The sequence below is a fragment of the Crinia signifera genome, chromosome 2 (genome assembly GCF_055691185.1).
Source record: "Crinia signifera chromosome 2, ASM5569118v1, whole genome shotgun sequence".
Classification (NCBI taxonomy): Eukaryota; Metazoa; Chordata; class Amphibia; order Anura; family Myobatrachidae; genus Crinia; species Crinia signifera.
In genome coordinates, this window is record NC_139218.1 from 201745049 (window position 1) to 201769611 (window position 24563).

The 24563-nt window shown below is 44.4% G+C and overlaps 1 protein-coding gene across 2 annotated transcripts in view; it reads left to right on the top strand.

Moving 5' to 3' along the window:
- Positions 1–24563, top strand: part of RSPO1 (R-spondin 1) — a 187754-nt gene that overhangs the window by 134743 nt on the left and 28448 nt on the right. For both annotated transcript variants that reach the window (XM_083173563.1, XM_083173562.1), the window contains exons 3-5: positions 14712–14903; positions 17893–18039; positions 20006–20194. In XM_083173563.1, coding sequence (XP_083029689.1) covers positions 14712–14903; positions 17893–18039; positions 20006–20194 — 528 coding nt within the window. The remainder of the gene's footprint in view (positions 1–14711; positions 14904–17892; positions 18040–20005; positions 20195–24563) is intronic.

A 24563-nucleotide genomic window follows, 5' to 3' on the forward strand; every position in this document is an offset into this window, starting at 1 on the left:
CTATCTTCTCAGCAATTAAGGAAAATGCCTATAAAATCTACTATAGGTGGTATTTAGTTCCATCTCGCTTACGCAAAATGTATAGCTTAGCCTCAGATCGATGTTGGAGAGGATGCGGCGAGGAGGGTACTTTCATCCATATTTGGTCAACATTTCCCAAGATCATTCGATTTTGGGATGAGGTCTCACATCTATTATCTCAGGTTTTTAAAATACAGGTTACAAAATCACCATGTTGCCTCCTTGGTTGCCACATAGATGGATTAGATAAAACTTTAGACAAGCTGTCGGTACATATCCTAAACGCGGCAAGATGCTTAATTGGCAGGTATTGGAAATGAGACCCACCAACATTGCAGCAATTACTGAATAAAATCTGGTATGTGGCGGCCATGGAAAGGATATCAGCCTATATACATGACACATCCTATAAATTTCTAGCTCTATAGTGCATGGTTTACATTCAACAACCTGACCCCGTATAGATCTATTCCAACTGGATTCTCAGACCTTTTAATTTAATGTAGTCTATAGTCTAATATATTTTATGTTTATTTGAAATAGTTATTTATGTATTTATCTATTTATTTTTTTGCTTGAGTTTTTTTTCTTTTTTCTTTTGGTTTCTTTCCCACCCGAACTAGGCCTCTTCTTTTTTTTTTTCTTCTATTCTTCTTTTTTTTTTTTTTTTTTCCTACTCCTTTTTACTATCTGCTTATTTATCTTTATACTGATCAGGGTACATATAAATATGTTTACCTGAGTAGTGGATTGGGTATCCCAAATATTATACATAGGTTTTTAGCACTTTTGATTCCAATTCGGGGTAGGGGTATTACGAGCTGGTACCCCAGTCCCTATACTGTTTTGTTTTCCTTTATTTATATAACCATATTTTGGATATTAATGAAGGATTATAAAAATGAGGTGATTATACGCTTGTGCACTTTTGGCTTATGTATATGCTTGAAAAAACTACCATTAGGGTTACAGTAAGGGAACAATTACACTAAAAAAAGACTGTCGGCATTTTAACAATGTCAACATTAAATCTGTGTAAACATGCTGAATGTAGACATGATTAATAGCGACATTAGGAATATGTTAATATGTTTAATGTCAACATAACAACCATGCCAACATTCACACGTGGACCTAATGATTGTGGACTTTGTGAATGTCAGCATAATAAGCCAAATTCTCCAAAACAGGCATGTCCAACCTTGGCCCTCCAGCTGTTGTGAAACTACAAGTCCCATCATGCCTTGCCACAGTTTTACTATTAGGGAATGTTAAAACTATTGCAAGACATGCTGGGATGTGTAGTTTCAGAACAGCTGGGAGATCAAAGTTGAACATGTCTGCTCTAGAACCCAAACTAGCTCTTCAAGGAGCTCTAACATTCCAGGTTTTAAGTATACCCATGTATGGCCACAGGTGAATGAATTAGTAATTATTGATTATTTTATTCCCAACCCTGTATTAACTTTTTACAGAAGACTGTTTAGGTTGCTGCAGAATTTAATTGTACAAGTGCTGCAAATACAATTCTAAATTGTAAACTGTGAAATAAAATAAACGCAGATGGAAGTAAAAGAGTGGAATAGATGAGCATAAAAAAGTAGTTCTTGCACTGTAAGCATAATTTGTCTGTACTGTATTTGAAACTTCATGCATGCGCAATGATGTTTTTCAAAAGTGACACCTGGTGGACAAACACAATTATTGCAGGCTCCATCCTCTCAGTACTACAGTATACTGTACACCACACTCTGCAACCAAATACGCCACTCTGCAACAAGCCACAAGCATAACAAACATGACTAGCTTTTGCACTAGTACGGCTACATGTGTGGAAGTAATATCAGTGAAACCACATCTGTATTTCAGTCAATTTGATTTAACCATCTGTACTGAGCCATGGATATCTTTAAAACCTGTTATTGTTCCTTGAAGAATGAGTTTGGAAATCAATGCTTTAGAAAAATAAGTGTTTTAAGCTAGTGTTCCTGAAAGAGGTCTTATTTTTGCATTGGCAAGTTAGCCTTGTGGTTCCTAAACTTTTTGGGTTGGTGGTACAGGACCAGTTCAAATTATTAATGGTTAATTATTTATGAGCAAAACAAGTGCTGGTGGCTGCCAATTATAAAATGTGCACAAACAGAAGCAAATCATGCCCTTTACCACTTAACTCACATTAACAATCGCATATAAACCCAATCTAGTTAAAAAAAAAATTGGGGTGCAGTGAAAAATGTTTTGATACTCTAGGGTGCCGTGAATAAAAAAAAAGATTGGGAACCCTTGTACTAGGCCAAAAGTTTCTGATTGAGAAAACAATATATATATATATATATATATATATATATATATATATATATATATATATATATATATTAAGTAGATTGTCTTTATAGGTCATTCTCAGATTTAATTATGTGGTAAGGCACAAGATCCGCTTTTGTTTGTCCACAAATTTTATATTTGCCAGCCTTCAGTACTAGGTTTTCCCAAATACATTGAGGGTAATTAATTTGAATTGGTTCTGGACCACTAACCCAGTGCACCCTTGCAAGTGTCCCGAGGGTGCCTAGGCACACCGTTTGGGAACCACTAAACTAGCCTATAAACGTAATCTTTCCCTTGTGATATCTGAGTTTAACCATTTATGCTTATACGTATGCCTTATCAGTTTATACCAGCGGTTCTCAAACTGTGGGTCCTGACTCCAAAGTGGGTCCCGACCTTCTCAGCAGGGGGTCGCGACTCCATGTTGCTGACCATCAGGCTGATGACTTTTCTCATCTCAGTCAGTGATTCAAGGAGTCTGAAAAGTCTGTTTAATTGTCTGTTATGTTAGCCTCTTCCTATCACTTTGTGCCTCCACAATGCTGCCATGCATGTGCGTCTGCTGACTGCACATGTGATGGGTTATGGTATATTAGACTCCTCCCATCACTCTGTGCCTCCACAATGCTGCCATGTATGTGCTGGCTTCTGACTGCACATGTGATGTGATGACCTTCTGCAGTAACTTGCTGGGGTCCTGTAATTATTTTTATTGTATGATGGGGTCCCAGAGCAAAATAGATTGAGGACCCCTGGTTTATACTTATTAAAGAGGACTATTTAAAAAGCAAAAATATATATTTCTATGAAGTTTGGTAAAGTGCGACTTAATTATAATACCCCCAAAGGAAAGTATTGTGCATGATTTCGTTACACTCATGGTGGTAAATGTACTAAGGTGAAAGTTCTATTAAAGAAGGGATTTTACTAATAACAACCAATCAGATTCTATTTTTTACTTATTTATCACCTTCTAGAAGATTATAGGATATGATTGGTTGATATGGGAAACATCCCATCTTCAATAGAACTCCCATTTAGTACATGTAGACCATTATCTAATAGTAGTAGTAGTAGTACGTTTATTTATAAGGCGCCACAAAGTGTCCGCAGCGCCGTACATAGCAAACAAAAAAAATTACGAGGTAACGTACAGGGTGTGTTGAAAAATACAGTATAAATAGGGGTATAGCTGGTAGAACTAAAATCAGCATCAGTTCAGAAGTAGGTGTCAAAATTGTCGAGGAGACTGAAGATGAAGTGGAGGAAGGGAAGAACAGGACAGGAGCACAGGTGAGGTAAAGAGGTAGGGTGAGTACGTGAGGAAGGAGGGCCCTACTCATAAGAGTTAACATACTAAAAATAGGTGGGTGGACGAACGAAAAACAATAGGATAAGTAGGAACGGAGGGGAACGGAGGCAGGATAGGAGGATCAAAAGAGGTTAGGAGGAGGGATAGGCTAGTCGAAAAATACTATTATTAAAGACTGATAATGCTTTTCTCTTTGCTGTTGAGGCAGGGGTGGTACATTTTAAGAATTAAAATACACTATTATGCAATTTTGTGTAATTTGTTTTGAGTCATTTATGTGCATTAAAAAAAAAACAGATAAATAATACATGTTTTAATACTAAAAAATCATATACTTTATAATCATTTGTCTGTTATACAAAAAGGAATAGTTGCAATAATAGTAAAATATGTGTACTCTATATGTTAATGTCACGGCTAAAGGGCTGGATGGAGTCGTGTGGTGCACAGGAACTGGAGACGGACCAGGAGGAGTAGGATTGAAACGTGCCGGTTTAATAACGGATTTCATAAATGATAAACTTCACTCAAATACTTCTTTAAGTGACAGTTGGATAACTTAAATAGAGTCCAGCACAATACTAATAACGGGCAGGTAAATCTGGAAACGTATACTTGATGAGCCAGAGTACATAGAGGAAGATCCGGAAAGAGGTTGATTTGATGATAGAAGAAATGGATCCGGATGACTGAAAGATGATGGAATGAATGAGTTGAATGAAGAAGGACAGCGGAAAGCTGAGCAGGGTAATTCTGGGACACAAGCAGGAACAAGCACTAGGTAGGACTTGCAGCATTGGTGTCAGGAGAAAACTTCCTTGTAGAAAGATGCAGGGAGCAAGGCACCAGAGTCAGGAGAGAAAGAGCCAGGATCCAGGAAACAGCTAGGAGTTGTGAATGACTCCAAAGACTCATTGCACTGACACTGAACAGCCTAGGCAGATCCCCTATATCCCCAGGGGGCGGCTGCCATTGGCTGTCAGCGCAGGAAGAGGAGGGAACCTCCACTCTGGGCCAATCTGTCTCCTGCCCTCAACCAAGATGGCGACGCCGGCCTCCCCTGCTGCCATCCCTACCTGGAGCTGCCCCTACTCGCACGCCGCAGCCTGGGACCTGCACACGCTAGCCGGCGGCGGGCGCGGACGGGTGAGTACTGTACCCGCCGCGCTCCGTCGCGGCTACGTGTGACAGTACCCCCCCTTTTCAGGGTGACCCCAGGGCGCCTATGGGCCTTGTGAGGATTTCTCTGAAGAAATTGCTTTATCAGCTTCGGAGCGTGAAGATCAATGGAATCCACCCAAGAGTTCTCTTCGGGACCAAACCCAACCCATTCCACCAGATACTGGGTACGAGATTTGCGGCAGCGAGAGTCTATAATGCGTCTTACCTCGAATTCAGCCTCACTCTCGGAGTTAATCTTGGGCGGTTTGGGAATCCTATTTTGATAAGAGTTCAATCTTAAAGGCTTGAGGAGGGACACATGGAAGGAATTCGAAATCCTTAGGGAAGGAGGAAGTTGAAGTCTATAAGCGACCGGATTAATGACTTGGATGATAGGGTATGGCCCAATGAACCGAGGAGCCAGCTTCATAGAGGGCAGACGGAGGCGTATATGGCGGGTAGACAGCCATACCCGGTCTCCGACTTTCAATCGGGGCGCTGCCCTTCTTTTTCTGTCTGCCATCCTCTTGTATCGGGCGGAAGATTTAAGAAGAGCGGTGTGGACTTCTGACCAGATTTTAGCAAAGCGTTGTAATGAAGTGGTTGCTGCAGGAACTTCGGAAGAGGATAATTCTGAGAAATCCGGAGACCGTGGATGTTTGCCGAATACTGTAAAGAAGGGAGTGGTTCCGGAGGAAGAGTGATAGGAGTTGTTATGCATATATTCTGCCCACGGGAGAAGATCCACCCAGTCATCTTGGGAAGACGAGACAAACAGTCGGATAAAGGCCTCCAAGTCTTGATTCACCCGTTCAGTCTGGCCGTTGGTCTGGGGGTGAAAGGCAGTGGAAAACTTGAGTTTGACCTGTACCGCGGCACAGAGAGCTCTCCAGAACTTTGCAACGAACTGTACTCCGCGGTCGGATACAATCTCTTTGGGCAGTCCGTGGAGTTTAAAAATGGTTGAGATAAACAGCTGGGCCAGTACTGGAGCAGAGGGGAGACCTTTTAGTGGGAAAAAATGGACCATTTTAGAGAATCGGTCAACCACTACCCAGATTGCAGTATGACCTTTTGAGGGAGGTAGTTCACAAATGAAGTCCATTGACAGATGGGTCCATGGTTCTGTGGGAATGGTTAGAGGGCGGAGAGGACCAGCGGGAGTTGTTCTGGGCACCTTATGCTGAGCACATCTCACACAAGAGGCGACGAAGTTGGTTACGTCGTGGCGGATGGTTGGCCACCAATAAGAACGTGACAGAAACATCAAGGTCTTTTGTGCTCCTGCGTGCCCTGCGAAGCGGGAAGAATGTGCCCATGTCAATATTTTCTTGCGGAGTTCGGGGGGAACAAACGTTTTACCTGGAGGAGGAGATGGCTGTATGGTTACTTGGGCGAAGACCACCGGATCGAGGATTGGATGAGGAGGTGTCTCTAGGTCAGAAGTCGTCTCAAAGGAGCGGGATAGAGCGTCCGCCTTAGTATTCGTGGTTCCAGGTCGGAATTTTATTTGGAAATCAAAGCGTTCAAAAAACATCGCCCAACGGGCTTGGCGGGCAGTAAGGCACTGAGCCTGTTTAAGAAAGGACAGATTTTTGTGGTCTGAATACACGGTGATCTTATGCCGTGCCCCCTCCAGAAGGTATCGCCACTCCTCTAACGCAGCCTTGACTGCAAGCAACTCCTGTTCCCCGATGGGGTAATTCCTCTCTGCCGGAAGGAATTTTTTGGAGAGGAAGGCACAAGGGTGTAATTCTTGATCCTCACCTTTTTGTGACAAGATGGCCCCGATCCCTTCCGAGGATGCGTCCACCTCGAGAATGAAGGGCCTGTCGAGGTCTGGTTGGAGGAGGATTGGTGCCGTCACGAATGCTCTTTTTAACTGCTGGAAGGCAGAGGATGCTTCGGGCGACCATCGGCTTGGATCAGCTCCTTTGCAAGTGAGAGCAGTGAGGGGAGCAGCGATAGTAGAGAAGTTCCGGATAAATCGCCGGTAATAGTTTGAGAACCCTAGGAATCTCTGAATTCCTTTGAGCGTTGTGGGGGCTGCCCAGTCTTGGATGGCTCTCACCTTCTCTGGGTCCATCTCTATCCCAGTGGCGGAGAGAATGTGACCCAAGAATGGAATGGACGTGACCTCAAAAACGCACTTCTCCAACTTACAGAACAGTTGATTTTGGCGAAGACGTCGTAGGACTTCGGACACTGTCTGTCTGTGAAGTTGAAGATTTGGAGAGAAGATGAGTATATCGTCTAGATAGACTACGATGGAGTGGTACAGCAAGTCCCGAAAGATATCATTTACAAACTGTTGGAAGACGGCGGGGGCGTTACAAAGGCCGAAGGGCATCACCAGGTATTCATAGTGACCGTCGCGCGTATTAAAAGCCGTCTTCCACTCGTCACCTGGACGGATCCGGATCAAATTGTAGGCCCCTCGCAGGTCCAATTTAGTAAAGATTGCCGCCCCTCTGATCTTGTCGAATAGTTCTGCGATAAGGGGTAAGGGATAGCGGTTTTTAATGGTGATGTCGTTCAGGCCCCTATAGTCGATACATGGCCGAAGACCGCCATCCTTCTTTTTCACAAAGAAAAACCCGGCCCCGGCCGGAGAAGTAGATGGTCGAATGAAACCTTTGTTTAAGTTCTCTTGAATGTACGAGGACATGGCCTCAGTCTCGGGTAGCGACAGAGGATAGATGCGGCCACGAGGAGGGAATTTCCCGGCCACCAGTTCTATCGGGCAGTCCCAAGGACGGTGAGGAGGCAGGGTGTCGGCACCTCCTTTACTGAAGACATCTGTAAATGAACGGTATGGTGCGGGTATAGACAAGGGTGGAGCTGAAGAGGATGAAGGACAGTTATCCTCATGTTGTGGATGGGTCTGGTAGACCGGAAGGATCTGAGGAATGCAGGTAGACTGGCAATCTGTTCCCCAGGCCTTGACCTCCATATTGGTCCAATCGATGTGTGGGTTATGTTTAGAGAGCCAGGGAAGGCCCAGGACCATTGGATGTGAGGACTGTGGAAGAATGAAGAATTCGAGGGTCTCTTGATGTAGAGCTCCTATGAGCAGTGTCACCGGGGTGGTCTGATGGGTGATTTGTCCACTACGAATTCGACTCCCATCCACTGCAGTGAGGACCAGCGAATGATCCAGGGGTTGCACCGGCAGGGCATGTTGGGTGACAAAAGAAGACGAAAGGAAATTTCCCGCTGCCCCAGAGTCCAATAGGGCCTGAACTCTTTTTCTCCCTTGGGGACACACAAGGGTAACCGGAATGGTGGAATCAGAAGAAGAGGGAGATGGAAGCAAGACTCCTAATCGGACCTCCCTCGTGGAGATTAGGAGCGGTCGTTTCCCGGCCGCAGCGGGCAGGAAGCCAACAGGTGAGCTGAGGAGCCACAGTACATGCACAGATTCTCTCGCCGTCTTCGGGACTTCTCTTCGAGAGAAAGACGAGAGCGGTTGATTTGCATTGGCTCATCTGTTGACACCGCAGGAGGCGGGGTTGGTCTGGAAGCGGGTGCGACATTGGAAGGGAATCGAGGGCGATCAGAGCGATTCCTCTCAAGTTGGCGTTCTTGGAGTCGCAGATCGACCTTGTTACATAATGAAATAAGTTCAGCCAGGGTGGAAGGAGAATCGCGAGTTGCTAACTCGTCCTTGATGCGGCCGGCTAGGCCGTTCCAGAAGGCAGAGACGAGAGCCTCTTCGTTCCATCTGAGTTCGGAAGCCAGGGTTTGAAATTGCACAACATATTGTCCCACTGGGCGACTGCCCTGACGAATTCTTAGGATCTCCGTGGCTGCGGAGGACACTCTGCCAGGCTCGTCGAAGATGCGACGGAAGGAAGCCACAAATTCTTCATAGTTGTTGAGGATGGGATCCGCACGCTCCCAGAGGGGGGACACCCACTCCAGGGCTGGACCCGCCAGTAGGGACACGATGTAAGCCACTCGAGTCTTGGGAGAGGGGAAATTGGAAGGCTGGAGGGTAAAATGGACGTCACATTGATTCAGGAATCCTCGACACCCCCTTGGGGACCCGTCATATTTACTGGGGGTTGACAGCTGCAGATGGTGAGGAGCAGCTGGCCCCGGAGAAGCAGCAGAGGCCGAAGCTCCGGAGGTAGGTGCTGCCGAAACTGAGGGAGCCGCCTGAGGTGGTGACAAAGTCTGGAGGAATTGAGCCACTTGACGCTGGGTAGCCTCTACTTGTTCCAAGCGAGCCATGATGCCTTGAAGAACATCCGTCATGGAGGCCTGTGCTTCACCCGATTCCATCGGGTCAGTGCAAACTGTCACGGCTAAAGGGCTGGATGGAGTCGTGTGGTGCACAGGAACTGGAGACGGACCAGGAGGAGTAGGATTGAAACGTGCCGGTTTAATAACGGATTTCATAAATGATAAACTTCACTCAAATACTTCTTTAAGTGACAGTTGGATAACTTAAATAGAGTCCAGCACAATACTAATAACGGGCAGGTAAATCTGGAAACGTATACTTGATGAGCCAGAGTACATAGAGGAAGATCCGGAAAGAGGTTGATTTGATGATAGAAGAAATGGATCCGGATGACTGAAAGATGATGGAATGAATGAGTTGAATGAAGAAGGACAGCGGAAAGCTGAGCAGGGTAATTCTGGGACACAAGCAGGAACAAGCACTAGGTAGGACTTGCAGCATTGGTGTCAGGAGAAAACTTCCTTGTAGAAAGATGCAGGGAGCAAGGCACCAGAGTCAGGAGAGAAAGAGCCAGGATCCAGGAAACAGCTAGGAGTTGTGAATGACTCCAAAGACTCATTGCACTGACACTGAACAGCCTAGGCAGATCCCCTATATCCCCAGGGGGCGGCTGCCATTGGCTGTCAGCGCAGGAAGAGGAGGGAACCTCCACTCTGGGCCAATCTGTCTCCTGCCCTCAACCAAGATGGCGACGCCGGCCTCCCCTGCTGCCATCCCTACCTGGAGCTGCCCCTACTCGCACGCCGCAGCCTGGGACCTGCACACGCTAGCCGGCGGCGGGCGCGGACGGGTGAGTACTGTACCCGCCGCGCTCCGTCGCGGCTACGTGTGACAGTTAATTTAGATGTTAATAAAACAAGTGCTAACATAGGTGACTTACTTGGTAAAGGGCACATACCATACTTGCCTACTTTTGAAAACTAGTTTCAGGGAGATTATAGTTGGTAGTAGGATTTTGCACAGAGCGTCATGCTCCACCCAAAAGGCGTGTCTAGTTCCATATATGGAGAGGTTGTGAAAGAGATTGTGAAAGTGGCACCTAGAAGCGTGGGGGTATACTGCTACATCTGAGAGGAATCTATTAAAATGACTTATATCCAAATGTAGATTATCCCCAAAGCAGTTAGTAAGAGCTACTATATTGTAATGTAAATGTATCTATCTCTCATTTCGGTACTTATGTAATATCTGGGCTCCCGTTTTTCTTATGAGACCGCGTCCCCTCGCGGGGCTCGCTGCGCTTGCCACGCTTCGGGCACGGTGGCTCGCTGCGCTCGCCACACTATATAAAATCAACTCCATGCATAGTTGGATAGTAGGGGTATGAAAAAATGGGGTGCATTTAACATGGGAGCCCAGATAATACATAAGTACCCTCATTTCTTTTTTTTACCTTTTTTTATCCCATAATTGTAAGAGTGTAATGTGGGCTAGGTGAAATGAGGGAAATTGCTAGACTAATGAGGGAGAGAGGGAGATTGCTCTTATTTCAGGGAGTCTCCTGCAGAATACAGGAGGGTAGGCAACTATGACACATACTGTATAGCAATATAGTAATATCACTACAGTAACATTCCATACTTTTCATACATATGTGTATAGTAAAACTAGACACATATTTGCATAGTCAATGCACACGGCTGGACTGGCCCACAGGGAGACAGGGGAAACACCCAGTGGGCCCCACTGCCTCGGGTTCTAGACTGTCACTTGAATTATAACTCTTACATAGGATACATTATACTGCACAGAACTATGTCATGCATCTCTAGCAATATAATTATCATGGGACCCAGACCATGCACTCTCTAATGGTTAGCCAAGCTTCTTGTCTGACCACATTGCTTATGTTGGCTGGCCACAACACCACAAAGTTGTGACATTTCCCCAGTGGGCCCTTCATGAACCACTGGCAACGCATATCCAGAGTATGGCACAGGATTCTTTATGAGTAGAAAGCAAGATGGCAGAGGCAGTGTGATGCTCTGGGCAATGTTGTGCTGGAAAACCTTTGGTCCTGGCACTCATGTGGATGTTACCTTTATACTATATTTACACTATATTTATTTATGAACAGTTACTTATATAGCGTACACATATTCCGCAGCACTTTACAGAAAATATTTGACCATTCACATCAGTCCCTGCCCCAGTGGAGCCTACAATCTATATTCCCTACCACATGTACATGCACACACATTGATTCTGGGGAGGGGGAGGGGGAATTAACCTACCAGTATATTTTTTCTAATCTGGAAGGAAACCGGAGCACTTGGAGGGAACCCATGCAAGTATGGGGAGAATATACAAACTCCCCACAGTTGGAGCCATGGTGGAAATTGCTGCCCATACTTACCATCTACCTAAACATTGTTTCAAACCAACTACAGCCATTCATGGTAACAGTGTTCCCTGATGTCAGTGGCCTCTTTCATTGGAATAATGCACAATACTGCCAAAATTGTTGCAGCATGGTTTGAGGAACATGACAAAGAGTTTGAGGTGTCGAATTGGCCACCAAGTTCTCCCAATTTTAGTCCAATATGTTTGATGTAATGGACAAAAAAGTCCAAACCATGTATGCCCCACCTTGCAATTTATACTATTGAAAGGATCAGCTGCTAACTTCTTGGTGCCAGATACCACAGAACACCTTCAGAGGTTTTGTGGGGAATGATATACCCATGGGTCTGATCTCTGTTGGCAACAAGAGGGGGACTTACACAATATTAGGTAGGTGGTTTTAATATATGTGTACATTTTATGTAATGCCCATATATGAAAACCTATATACACATAAATACATTGCTGTGGAGCTGTTAACTTGGGTCACTGTGCATTGCACAGCAGGAGATAGCTCTCCCACAGCCATGTCCTTCTATGAAGTGCTTAGAGCCTTACATGAGGAACTACAACTAGCTTTGCACGGCAGCTCCATTGTTGGAAGCAAGTGCAGAAACATAGACACAGCTGTCTTCGTTTCAAAAATACCCCCTCCCCACACTCCCCTGTGTGCATAATTGTACTTGGCTGCAAAATTGTGGTTCCAACTCTATTTATTGACCAAACCTGTTTTAAAATGATAGACTGATGTTATCTTCCGTAAACATTACTCAGGTACTGTTGTATGTATACTACATTGAAATATTCTCTATGAAAATGTCTCTAGTTTTAATATTGACAGTGCAGTGCATCGTTTCCTATTCTCTGGGCTATAGAAGTGATTATTTATTGAATTGGAGCCTTTACAAAAAAAAATATTGTCAACATCAATGTGGTTAGATGCAACATCTTAACAGCAAAGTGACCCTGAAAATTGTTTTACAATGTTGGCAACTATGCATATGGCTATGAGACATGCACAACTAAGCCTGGTCCAATCAAAAACATCTGCTAGCAATTTCCAACAGTAATCCACTGTTCAGAGAATGAATCCATGCACATGAATGGCCTATACAGATGTACTGTAAGATGCTAGACTTGCTGAAATACTGTATAGAGCAATGATACATATCTCGCATTTTCCATCCTCTCTTTATTAAATCTCACCTCACGCAGCAGTTGAATAGGAGCATATCAATTTGTCAAGTATGCTATAGAACAACAGAGAAATTAAATAGCGATACCGTGTTTTCAAGTACAGTATAACAATTTCCAAGGATGATTAGCCAAACATTGATAATGCCCAAGGAAGTGATGGATATTTGGCAACTATAATTTGTGACATATTTAGCTAACCCCAATTAAACTTCTGATTGGGCCAATAACTGAACAGTGTGTATTGCCCCAACCAATCACTAATTATCAGTACGTCGACCATGCATTGTCCAGCATGCCAGTTAGATCCAATAATTAGTCAGCTGCATCTGGTTATATGGACCAGATTCATAAGCAAACGCTAATTTAAATTGTGAAAATCATTGCATGTGTTAGTGCATATGCGATTATTATGAATGCAGTAGCCGATGATGTGCGGTGAAGTAGGGCAGAAGATGTTATAGCACCCTGCCCTCAGTCTTGTATGCTTAGCAAGAAGGTGGTGCTGGCTGCAATCTAGGTTGTTGTGGGTAATCAAAGACTTTCTAGCTGGAATCATTTGTACACATACTTGCTGACCTTTCAATTTGCCTCTCCGGAGAAGCACGGAGAGGACAAACAATTCTGCAGGTCGGGGGCGGGGACAAGGCTGACGTCTCAAAGCCCCACCCCCAATCCATGAAAACCCTGCGATTTGAGGGTCCACAAGTAGGTGGTCGGGGCTTAAATGATGCACAATGTTGCGCTTCGCATCATTTTAGTCCCGCCCCCTCCCACGGACCTGCAAATTCCTCCATTTTTTTCAGCAGCTCCAGGTGGGGGGCGGAAATCTGGGGGGCATGCTCACCTTTCCGAGGGGGCGGGAGGGGGACACGATTTTTAGGGAGCCTCCCGGCCATTCCTGAAGGGTAGGCAAGTATGTTTGTACAATGTATTCTTTTTCTAGGTTTAAAAAAAAGCAGCATTTGAACGTGGAGCTTTTTTCTGCAAATGACAAAACCATGCTGCTCTGCAGGTGGGGCAAATGTAATGCATGCAGAGGAGTTAGATTTGGGTGGGGTGTGTTCAAACTGAAATCTAAGTTGAATTGTAAAAATAAAGCAGATAGTATTTACCCTGCAGAGAAATAAAATAACTCACCCAAATCTAAAGTTGGCCATACACTTGTGCGAATCAGGCACTTTTCACCCGATTCCGATGGATGGGGCCGAGAAATAAGGTGAAATACGGCGAATCATGTGTGTTTTGTCTACGGGACTGCATATCCGGAGCTGGAGATCTCAAGTGCTGCCAAGGTGCAGGGGGTGCAGCTGCTATGGGGCCCAGAGCTGAGAGGGGCCCACTTTGCCTGTCAAAGTATCATGTGCTATATGCATATTTCAACATTAGTTGATGAATAGGGGCCCTTACAAACTTTTGCTTTGGGGCCCACATGTATCTAGTTACGCCACTGAGTGCTGCACTCAAGGTTTCTCAGATCCTGCAGCACTTGCTGCGATATATATCGTATGCAAAAGGAACGCATACAATATATCACATGCGATGATGGTTCAAGGGGATCGTCTCGGACTTCTCTCCTCGGAGAAGTTGCAGTAGTGTGTGGGAGCCATAACGCATTCTGTTTGCATATGTTACATGTATCCCACCTGCGGTGCAACATGGTTTTGTTCATTCGATAAAAAGCTGCTTTGCGATCAAGTCTAAATTCGACCCTTTATTATATCACTAGTTAAAAGCCTATCAAAATGACGGCTTCTGTAATGTACTTTAACTTTGAGCTGTGAAAGTTTTTACGTTCACTTTGAGCTGGGACAATTTTTAGCCAACACCCCAACCCTAGGGCGTATTCCTCGCAATTAGATAAACGCTGCCTAGCCTAACGCTCGCTCACCCCCGCACCCCGCGAATCCCTTCTCTAACATGCAAGGGGATGTGTACACTAATACATCCTCTCACATGAGGCTGCAAGGAGAAGAAAGCCTGGTGAGACTGCCGCACATAGGAATAATACTTCTTGTCGGATGTACATTTGTTTGCAGTATTTTCAGTGAACCTGTATTTCTTTCACAAAGTGATTTTATCCAAAACTCTATCTCCATACAGGAAGTACAGAGGTGAGCCTAGGCTGCGCTAAAGGATGTGAAGCTTGTTCTGAGTTTAATGGATGCATCAAGTGCTTACCAAAGCTTTTTATCCATTTGGAAAGAAATGATATTCGACAGACTGGGGTCTGCTTACATTCCTGTCCTCATGGATACTATGGCGATCGTAATCGGGATATTAACAAGTGTATGAGTAAGTCAACCAACATACCACATACAGTACAATCTAGATGTATGATTAGACTTATATTCTTATTCTCCAGCAGATTCTCTGCAGTGAATTCCCAAACCTTAATGTGACCGTACAAGGTGCAACAGGGCAGTGCGATGAGATGCGAGCTCCCATGCACATCTCATTACACAGCACATAAAAAGTCTGTGCAGCCCGTGCTTTTAGTACTAGATTGCATTGTATCTAGTACAAACATCACAGTGCTGTAGCACATTATATGCTTTTTGTACTAGATGCTATGCAATCTAGTACTAAAAGCATGGAGTTCATCGTACTGTGTATGGGCACCTTAAGAAGAACTGCAACAGTGTGGTTTCTGTTTGCAACAGTACTTTCAACTAAATAAACCACTTGCTGCTTTTAAAGGAATATTAATCCAAAACAGTAAGTGACAGCATGGTTTCACAGTAGTGGTGCCACCACTAAAGGGTCTAGTTATTATTTATTACCAGTTATTTATATAGCGCAAACATATTCCGCAGCGCTTTACAGAGTATATTTTGAACATTCACATCAGTCCCTGCATCAGTGGAGCTTAAAATCTATATTCCATGGATACACACACACATTCACACTAGGATTAATTTTGTTGGAAGCCAATTAACCTACCAGTATAGTTTTGAATTGTGGGAGGAAACCAGAGTACCCGGAGGAAACCCACGCAAGTACGGGGAGAATATACAAACTCCAGGAAGAATATGCAAACTCTGCACAGTTAGGGCCATGGCTGGAATTGAACCCATGCGCTGTGAGGCAGTACTGCTTACCATTACACCATCCGTGCTGCCCAGATTATTATTAATTATGAAGCAGTGATAGACCATTTCCCTATATTTATGCCAGAGGAAGAGGTTATCACTGATTCCTATTTTTTAGTGGTAGGTTACAGCAAATGAATAGCTGATTTCTCTTGCGAACCCACTCATTTCATAATGCACTTAATGGACTATGGTTTCTATTCAATGAATCCACTGTTGAAAGCAATATGGCATCACTCAACTGGTACCTGTGAAGTTGGATTCACTGTGCAGTAGCCTTTCCGTGCATACAGCTTATGTTTAAGCTGAGCCCAGGATTTATAAAAAATCGTATGTTACATTTTCCATATTGCATACAATATTCAGTGATATGGAATGATAATTTAAGTGGGGTCATTTCATTTATTAATAAACATTATAAGCATCATACCAAAGACCGCAGCAGGTAATATGTTAGATCAGAAGGTCACCAGATGTTCAGCGCATAGCTTCAAGATTTTATCTATGAAAATCTTGTTGTTTCATGCATACTCAGTTACCTAACATACTGTAAATATTGTGCCATTACTAATTGATCACACATCATGGGGGCCGATGTATCTTCTATGCCCATGCGCATTTCTGAACATGTGCATGCGCTTGTTGCGTTGGGCCACAGCAAACAGATTGTTCGCTGGGTGCGCAACCTTGTGGGCGGGGGGACAAAAAGGGGAAATCAACCAGAATAACCCCCTATATGTAAATGCAAGTTTGACAACTTATGTAACAACTTATTATAGAACTAGTTAAAAAGCCCGACAAAATGATGGCTTAGTACATATCGGCTTCTACCTCCAAACTCTGTCTTTACAGCGCCCTCTGTCCTTATTTAGGATGTTTGCAACATGTAATATTGGTTTCACATTCCGTTAAGGAGTAATTTGGCCTGTTGAGTGGCCTCTAGTGGTCACTAGCAGTACTTCACCTCAAATAAAGGAAAGGAGAATTTAGCCTATTATATAGTGATAAAATGTATTTAAAGCCACAGTATTTGTAGTGTCACTTATATAGATCAAAATCTGGTTTAGCGTCATCTAATGGTGTGTACACACGGGGGCGATATGCCGTGCTATGCGAGTCCCGATGCGATCAGATCAGATCTGCAATATATAGTGTTGCCTGCCCTCTCTATTTCACTGCCGATTTGCGCTCACACGGGAGCGCGCATCGGCAGCGCATCGGGCAAGCAAGCCCTAAAAAAGCATGCGATCAGCATGCAATATGGCTTCCGATGTTCGCTATATCGGCAACATCGGAAGCCATATCTCACCGTCTGTACACACCATTAGAGTTCTTTGATCATCATCAAGAGGTGTTTTTAAATTTGCCCCAGAACTCTGAGGTGATTATAAGAGCGTTTTGCAGCATCAAAAGACTGCAGTTTCCTTGTTTCATATGCCATACAGCAATCATTACTAAATACATTTCTTGTCCATGATGGGATGGGATCCTTGTGCTTGGGATGCCGGCAGTCAGAAGACTGGCAGCGCTCTCCCACTGGCCAGGATCCTGACACCTTTTAGGTAAGAAAGCTAACCTTAACCCTAGCTACATGCAGCTTAACCCTCCTCCCCCCTAGAGCCTAACCCTAATCCTCGCCCTAATGCCCTAACCGCCCATTCCCCTTTGCAGCCAAACTCTAACCATACCCGCTTAGTGCATATCTCTAACCCTCCCACAGCGCTAAACTCCAGCTCCACCCCTCCCTACCCTCTGAAGCCTAAGTCTCCCTCTAGTGCCTAAACCGAACACTTATCCCTCTGCAATATCTTTCTAACTCTCCCCGGCATTCAGAATGCCAGCAATCAGTGTTTCATTGCAATCCCAGCACTTGGTCGTCTGACCAGTGTCAGGATTCCGGAATTGATATGCTAACATTCTTTCTGTGATTTTTAGTCATGTTTTTAAATCATAATTTGGAGCTGTTTATTTCATCGTCATGGGATAAAAGTTGTTTGTTATTCCATTATAATCTGGGAGTTGTATGAAATCTTTTAAAGTGAAAAAGTGGAGAAGTTGTCCATAGCAGCCAATTGGATTGGATGTTATAGGTGACCTCCACTTTCTCTAATCGGAAGGTTTGATATATCTGTCCCATAATGCCCACATATACACAATATGTAAATGACATTGTTTCTTTTTCATTTCTCTAGAATGTAAAATGAATAACTGTGAGGAATGCTTCAGCAATACATTTTGCACAAAGTGTAATGATGGTTTCTACTTACATAAAGGAGGTTGTTACTCCACTTGTCCGGAGGGGTTCGTCGCAGCCAATGGCAAAATGGAATGCAATTCCTGTAAGTCAGATATGTTAAATTAACAGTTTCTTTAAAAACTATGCGTCAAAGGAAAGGATAAAGGACCTTATTCTGGTTGGCTCACAAGGCTGCATATACGCATCCTTGCGAGTCCACCAGACACTGACTGCTCTGCGAATGCCGGGGTGGCTGCCCCCCATTCTCACACCGTGCTTATTTGCCCGCCATGCGAATGGATGTTTTACATAAACATCCATTCACAGGCCAGGGGGAAACTCCCTCATTTTTCAATGGGTGCCAACCATCAAAAAAATATGGTGCGTGCAGGCATATCAATAGTGACTTTCAGGTCACTCAGATACTGTACACATTCGTGCACATTCATGAGGAAATGGGAGAGCAGCTCACATCCGGTGATTTCTGCTGCCCGCCCCCGGCGCAAAACATCACCGCTTGATTTTCATGGGAACACACAGCTTTTTCATTGGAAAGCCCATGAAACGCTGTCCGCAATGTTGGATGCATGCACTTTTGAAAAACATTGAGCTCGCATGCAAATTTGCATGCGATTGAACAGACCTGAATAAGGTCCAAAGTCACAGCAGGAACAGAAAACATATTTGTCTGTCTAAAAATTAAATCAGTCTTAAATACGAGGTACAGTTTTAGATACCCAACTACAGTATATACATTACATACTGTATATATACTATGAATAAACTGGTACTGTATACAGGCAATTTAAAAAATAATTAAAAAAACATCAGACCAAGTTCCTGTATCTATTTCCAATAGTGCCGCTAGACTCAGACCAAGTTCCTGTATCTATTCCCAATAGTGCCGCTAGATCTCCACAGGTATCGCTGGGTCACTGCTCACCTCTGTTACGAAATCCCAGATCCTTTTGGCTATATATTTTGTAGAATGTATGAGTATATATGTATATAGATTTTTTTTTCTCTCCCAATAGTGTTAACAGCACCCTTATTAAGAATGGAAATCATTCGATACTGTATTTACAAGCACAACCATTATACACATTTTAAAAATATTTATTAGAGTAGATAAATAGAAATATGAATTCTCCTTGTGGCTGGAGTAAGTCTTGGTGTATACAGTTGTTTGTCATCACAAATGCAGCATACCAACGCATTTCGTCACAAAGGCTTCATCAGGGGTAAAAGATCTATTCGAAACATCTATTTGAAGAATCAAGGAAAATGAGTCCTCTATAATGAATGAAGGACTGAAGGCTCCCTTGTTAGATTGGTAGTAGGGTTATTTCAGGTATCCCTTCAATAGTATAGAGATAATTTTCTTGGAAGGATAATCTTTAAGACCTCTTTCACAAAATTTGTACAAGATGTCCAGATAATTTTGATAGAGTAAAATAAGATATTCTGACCCTTGGTAATTATAAGCCAATTAAAGCAGTATCATTTCTGTGTATATATACCAGCACTTTCTTTATTCCATATGAGCTAAAGATATGGCATAAATAACACAAAATAATTCAATCATCGATGAACAAATACTCTTTCATATTGTAATACGGTGGGTTGTAGCAGGGGGTTGTCACTGTTGTCTTGTAGCAGGAATGGAGGACCTTTGGCCCGCCAGCTGTTGTTGAACTACACATACCAGCATGCCCTGCAACAGTTTTTGCTTGGTCAAAAAGCAAAACTGTAGCTGGGCATGCTGGGATGTGTAGTTCAACAATAGCTGGAGGCCCAAAGGTTCCCCATCATTGTCTTATAGGGTGTCATCAGCCTTGTCCATTTAAAGGATCATACACCTAAATTATTAAAATATTTGACCAACTAAAACCGAATGTTCTATTTTGCTATGCAAACAATACAAGACAAACAAGACTAATGATGGGTATAACAATTGGGAACAGAGATACCTGTGACCAAATGATTATGCCTTATAGAGTAAAACACCCACTTCTCGCACACAGCTATCATATTATATAAAATGACTACTGTTTTATTGTGTTTTGCAGCACAATGTGAAATGAGTGAGTGGGGGCCTTGGAGTCCTTGCTCCCGTACAGCAAAACAGTGTGGGAAGAAAAAAGGAAATCAAGAAAGGCCACGGAGGATCCTGAAAGCACCACCGGGGGGTGCATCATTGTGTCCACCCACCAAAGAGAGGAGGAAATGCCCAATGCCCAAAATCCCATGCCCTACAGGTAAGCAACCCTGGAAAGTTATCTTATGTAACCGTCTTGGTTAGAATTGGCAGTTTTTAAAAGAGCATGAAAAACCAACACATAAACTTGATATTACAGAATTGCAGTTTTCTTCTTGGAAGTATTAAATAGAAAAAAAGACCAAAACTATTTTAATGTTGTTGTTATTATTATTATTGTTACTATGTCTAACTTGTAAGCTGCTCTGAACAGACGGTCAAAAGTGAAGTTCCCTATACATCATGGGGCTACCAGGAACACTGCCGATAACAATGCCTTTGCCAGCTGTAACGCTCGATAGTGATATGTTTCACTGGATTCCCTGCATCATTGGGAAGCTTGTTTAAAGGTGCCCATACACGGTACAATATTTCTTTGCTTTTTGAACTAGATCGCATCACATGCGCTTTGCATGCAATTTGCATATGATGAGATGCGATCCGAAGCTAGTTCAAAAACCACGGGCTGCACAGACTTTATGTGCTGTGTGATGGGATGCCCTTGGTAGCGCGCATTGCATCGCACGGCACCCTCGCACCGTGTATGGGCACCTTAAAAAGCATTGCATAGTTTTACAGAAAACAACATTTTACAGAAGCAAAGTAATATATTAGGTTTAGGGTAAATAGTATTGTTGACATGTTGAAAATGCCAGCATGGTGAAATTGTTGGCATTGTGAATGTTCACACGTCAAATGTCAATATTGGGACCCTGTTGAAATTCTGAATGTCGTCATTGTGAGCACATTGACATTCTTGTATCAGCATTCTGAATGTTGACTTTACATACCGCACCCGCATTTAGGGGCCAATTCAGACCTATTTGGCCAGGTCCACATTCGGACACTGGCCAAGGGTCTGGCCACTGCGCATGTGCATTTTTCCATAATCTGCATGTGCCAGGTTCGCTGCAAACACTTTTGGCAAGTTTCGTCCTTGTTAAGGCAATCGCAGCCTGATTGATAGGTAAGGGCAGTGTTGCAAGTAAGGGGGTACGGCGTGGTACAAAGTACCTGTAAGAAATATGTTGCAGGTACGCAGTACCACTTACCCCCTGACCCCCTGTAAATTCTATTTTTATTTTAAGTCTAAATATAATGCATCCGCAGCCCGCACACCCAGCTTTATGATTGGCGCCGACAGCATGAAGAGCAGGCTCCACAATTGTAAGCACAAGCTGCCCGGCTCTCCCCCAAGCAAGAGCCAACCCACCCCCAGTCATTCCATGTTTCTCATTGCCTGTCTCCTGATGCCACGCCACTATTGTCATTTAGTCACTCTTCTAGCTTTGTGTGACCACGCCCCCTCATGACACATGGCCACGCCCATTTTGGTGGAGGCTATCAGTACCACCAAGAAAAAAAATCTACTTGCACCACTGGGTAAGGGGCAAGCTGGGGTGGAGCCCAGGTGTTTCATGGGTGTGCCCACTAAAATGGTGGGTGTACCCATAGAAATGCTGGGAGTGGCCCAGACAAATGCAGGCATTCTTTGCCTGCTTGGGACAGATACATGACGTCGACGCCCAGGCCAATTTTGCTTGAAACTTAGCAGCCGTAGAGTGACTCCTGGGTGCGAGCGCCAGAGACAGGAGGAGAAATTATTTGATGGTTTGTCTAAAGATTTCTCCTCTGTGCGGCCCTGCAAAGGGGCAAGCACGGCAGGGGGCGTGGTGGGGGGTGATCGTGAGTTTGATGGAGCGTCGTTGAACAACTCCCTCGGCTCCAAACCACATGCATGTGAGTACGTCTGAATCAGACACTTAGTACAGAGCCATTTTAATCAGTGACTGACTTTGTCCCTGCCCAAATTTTTCACTGTACAGATTCACCTCGAGCGTAATCTCCAAACTATGCAGAAACATGAAACAGCACAATCATTATGGTACTTCCAGAATTTAATTAATAACAAACACGGTTTTTTAATATTTCCAATTACAAATGGAATTGTATTTTAATATCCCCATTTTTTCCCCTTCATTCCCCACTTTGCATTTGGTATAGTAATTACATCCCCAATATTTGTGGGAGTCCGTGTACATTCATTGATGCACCCTACATGTACCCCAACAATTATTGATCTGGATCTAAACAGACCTATACCCAGTGGCGTAACTATAGAGGGTGCAGCGGAAGGTCCCATTAACAACCCCACTGCACATTTTCACAGCACCCCCCCCCCCCCACACACACACACACACACACACACACTCTTTTTAAAGAGTAGTGCTGCACAGGAGGTTACGGAGGAAGGGGGAGACCGGGACTGAGTGCATGAAGCTGCCTATTGTACAGAAAACCTCCTACTAAATTATAGACACACCACCAACCCAGTAGTTACCCCCTCCCATCCCTCTGCAATGGCAGGCAGGTGGAGGAAGAGTGTTGTCTAACTGTGTCTGGTGGAGCGGGGGGGGGGGGGGGGAGGGAGTTGTCAGCGAAGGACAGTCTTTATATTGTGGGTGTGGGGTTTTCGGCTGCAATTTTGTACTGCAGGAGGGGGTTGCCTGCCCACCACTGTGTACTGGGAAGGTAAAGCTGTATATAGGACACTGACATCTGGGGGTGCATGGCATTGCTCCTAGGTATGGCAGATGTCTCACCACTGCCTTCTTTGTGAGTTGAGTAGACAAGTGGATTGTATGACAGCTTCTGCAGGTGTGTGCTGCGAGGGAGAAGAAAGGGCATGCTACTCAGTGGCAAACGCAGGATTTTCAGAAGGGGGTTTCCAAAGTGGCGGAGCAAAGCACGGAAATGGACACTTAGGTGACCCAGTATATGCTGGGTCAGTTAAAGTATTATAGATAGACCAAATGTATATAAATAAAAAAACAAATATACATATATATATATATATATATATATATATATATATATACATATATACACATACAGGGGCATCAACAGCAGTGTAGGCCCCTGGGCATAGCAATGTATTGGGGCCCCTACCAATCCTCCAGTGGTAGGGGTGGGGGAAGCTTTGATGTCCCCCGGGTGGTAGGGGGTATTATATCAACTGCTCAGCATGTAGGGCCTGGATCAGTAATTTCCACTAATTACCCCTTTACTGCACAGATGGTGGGAGATGGGGTGGGAGAAGGGGGCATTGGGCTGAATGTAGGGGCCCTGATACATAACTTCCAGGGTGGTAGAGGATGTTTAATATGCAGAGGAGGGGTGTATAGTGGAGTGGGCTTATTATTCATAATTTTCTGGTGGGAGGACAGCTTGCTTGACTGCAGATATCTCCAGTTCCCGGAAATAGATTTCTTAGATTGTAATGGAATTAAAAACTAGAGAATCCCACCTACCAAATGGTACTGGGGACTAGGGGATTACAGTTCAGGAGGCAGAGCAATCTGCCAATGAGCATATAAAACTACATACCAGGTGTGTGGAGCTGGAGCAGTAACCAGCTGCTGGAAGGCTGATATCTCTGGTTCTGGGAACAGTAGAGACAAGCTACTAGTGTCCATCAAAGGGGGAGAGTCCCAGCTTTTGGAATGTTCCCTCAGAAAAACTCTAAGTCAGACAAAACCTGAAAGATCTGACTGGGAAGAGCAATTAACAAGCTTGGATGGGGACCACTGCTTTGAAGTCATATATCTCCGGTTCTCAAGGGCCGATTTTTAAAATTCTTGTACCCATGGAAAGAGGGGACACTCAGCTTTCAGCCTAGGGCCCTTAGACTTCTGGGGGGGTTTCTGGGTACTCTGAAACCCCCCTGCGTGCGCTACTGCTACTGGCTACACATGTGTGCCTTGCAATAGAGGAAGGTGGCAGGTGCTACTGGCTACAGATATGCGCTGCAAGGGGGTTGGTAGGAGTGCTGCTGGTATATTTGTTGTAAGGTGAGAAAGTAGGGGGGTATGGGTACGGGGTGGATTGGCAAACGACATTACAGGGAAGTTTACAGTGAGGCTGACAAAGGCTGCAGGTGTGTGCACTGCAAGGGGGAGGTAGAATGTGCTGCTGGCTTCAGGTGCATGTATTGCAAGGGGGAAGGGAGAGTATGCTTCTGGCTGCAGGTGTGTGTGTGCTGTAAGTGGGTGCTGCTTGCGGCAGGTGTGTGCAGTGCAATGGGGTAGTAGGGGGTGCTGGTGGCTGCAGGTTTGTGTGCTGTGAGAGAAGGTAGAGGGTGCTGCTGTCTTCAGGTGTGTGTGCTGTGAGGGGGGAGGTAGAGGGTGCTGCAAGCTTCAGGTGTGTGTGCTGAAAGGGGAAGGTAGGGGGTGCTTCTGGCTGCAGGTGTGTGTGTGCTGTGAGGGGGAGGAAGGGGTGGAGCTGGCTGTAGGTGTGAGCAGTGCAAGGGGGTAGGTAAGGGGAGCAGTGCAAGGGGGTAGGTAAGGGGCGCTCCTGGCTGCAGGTGTGTG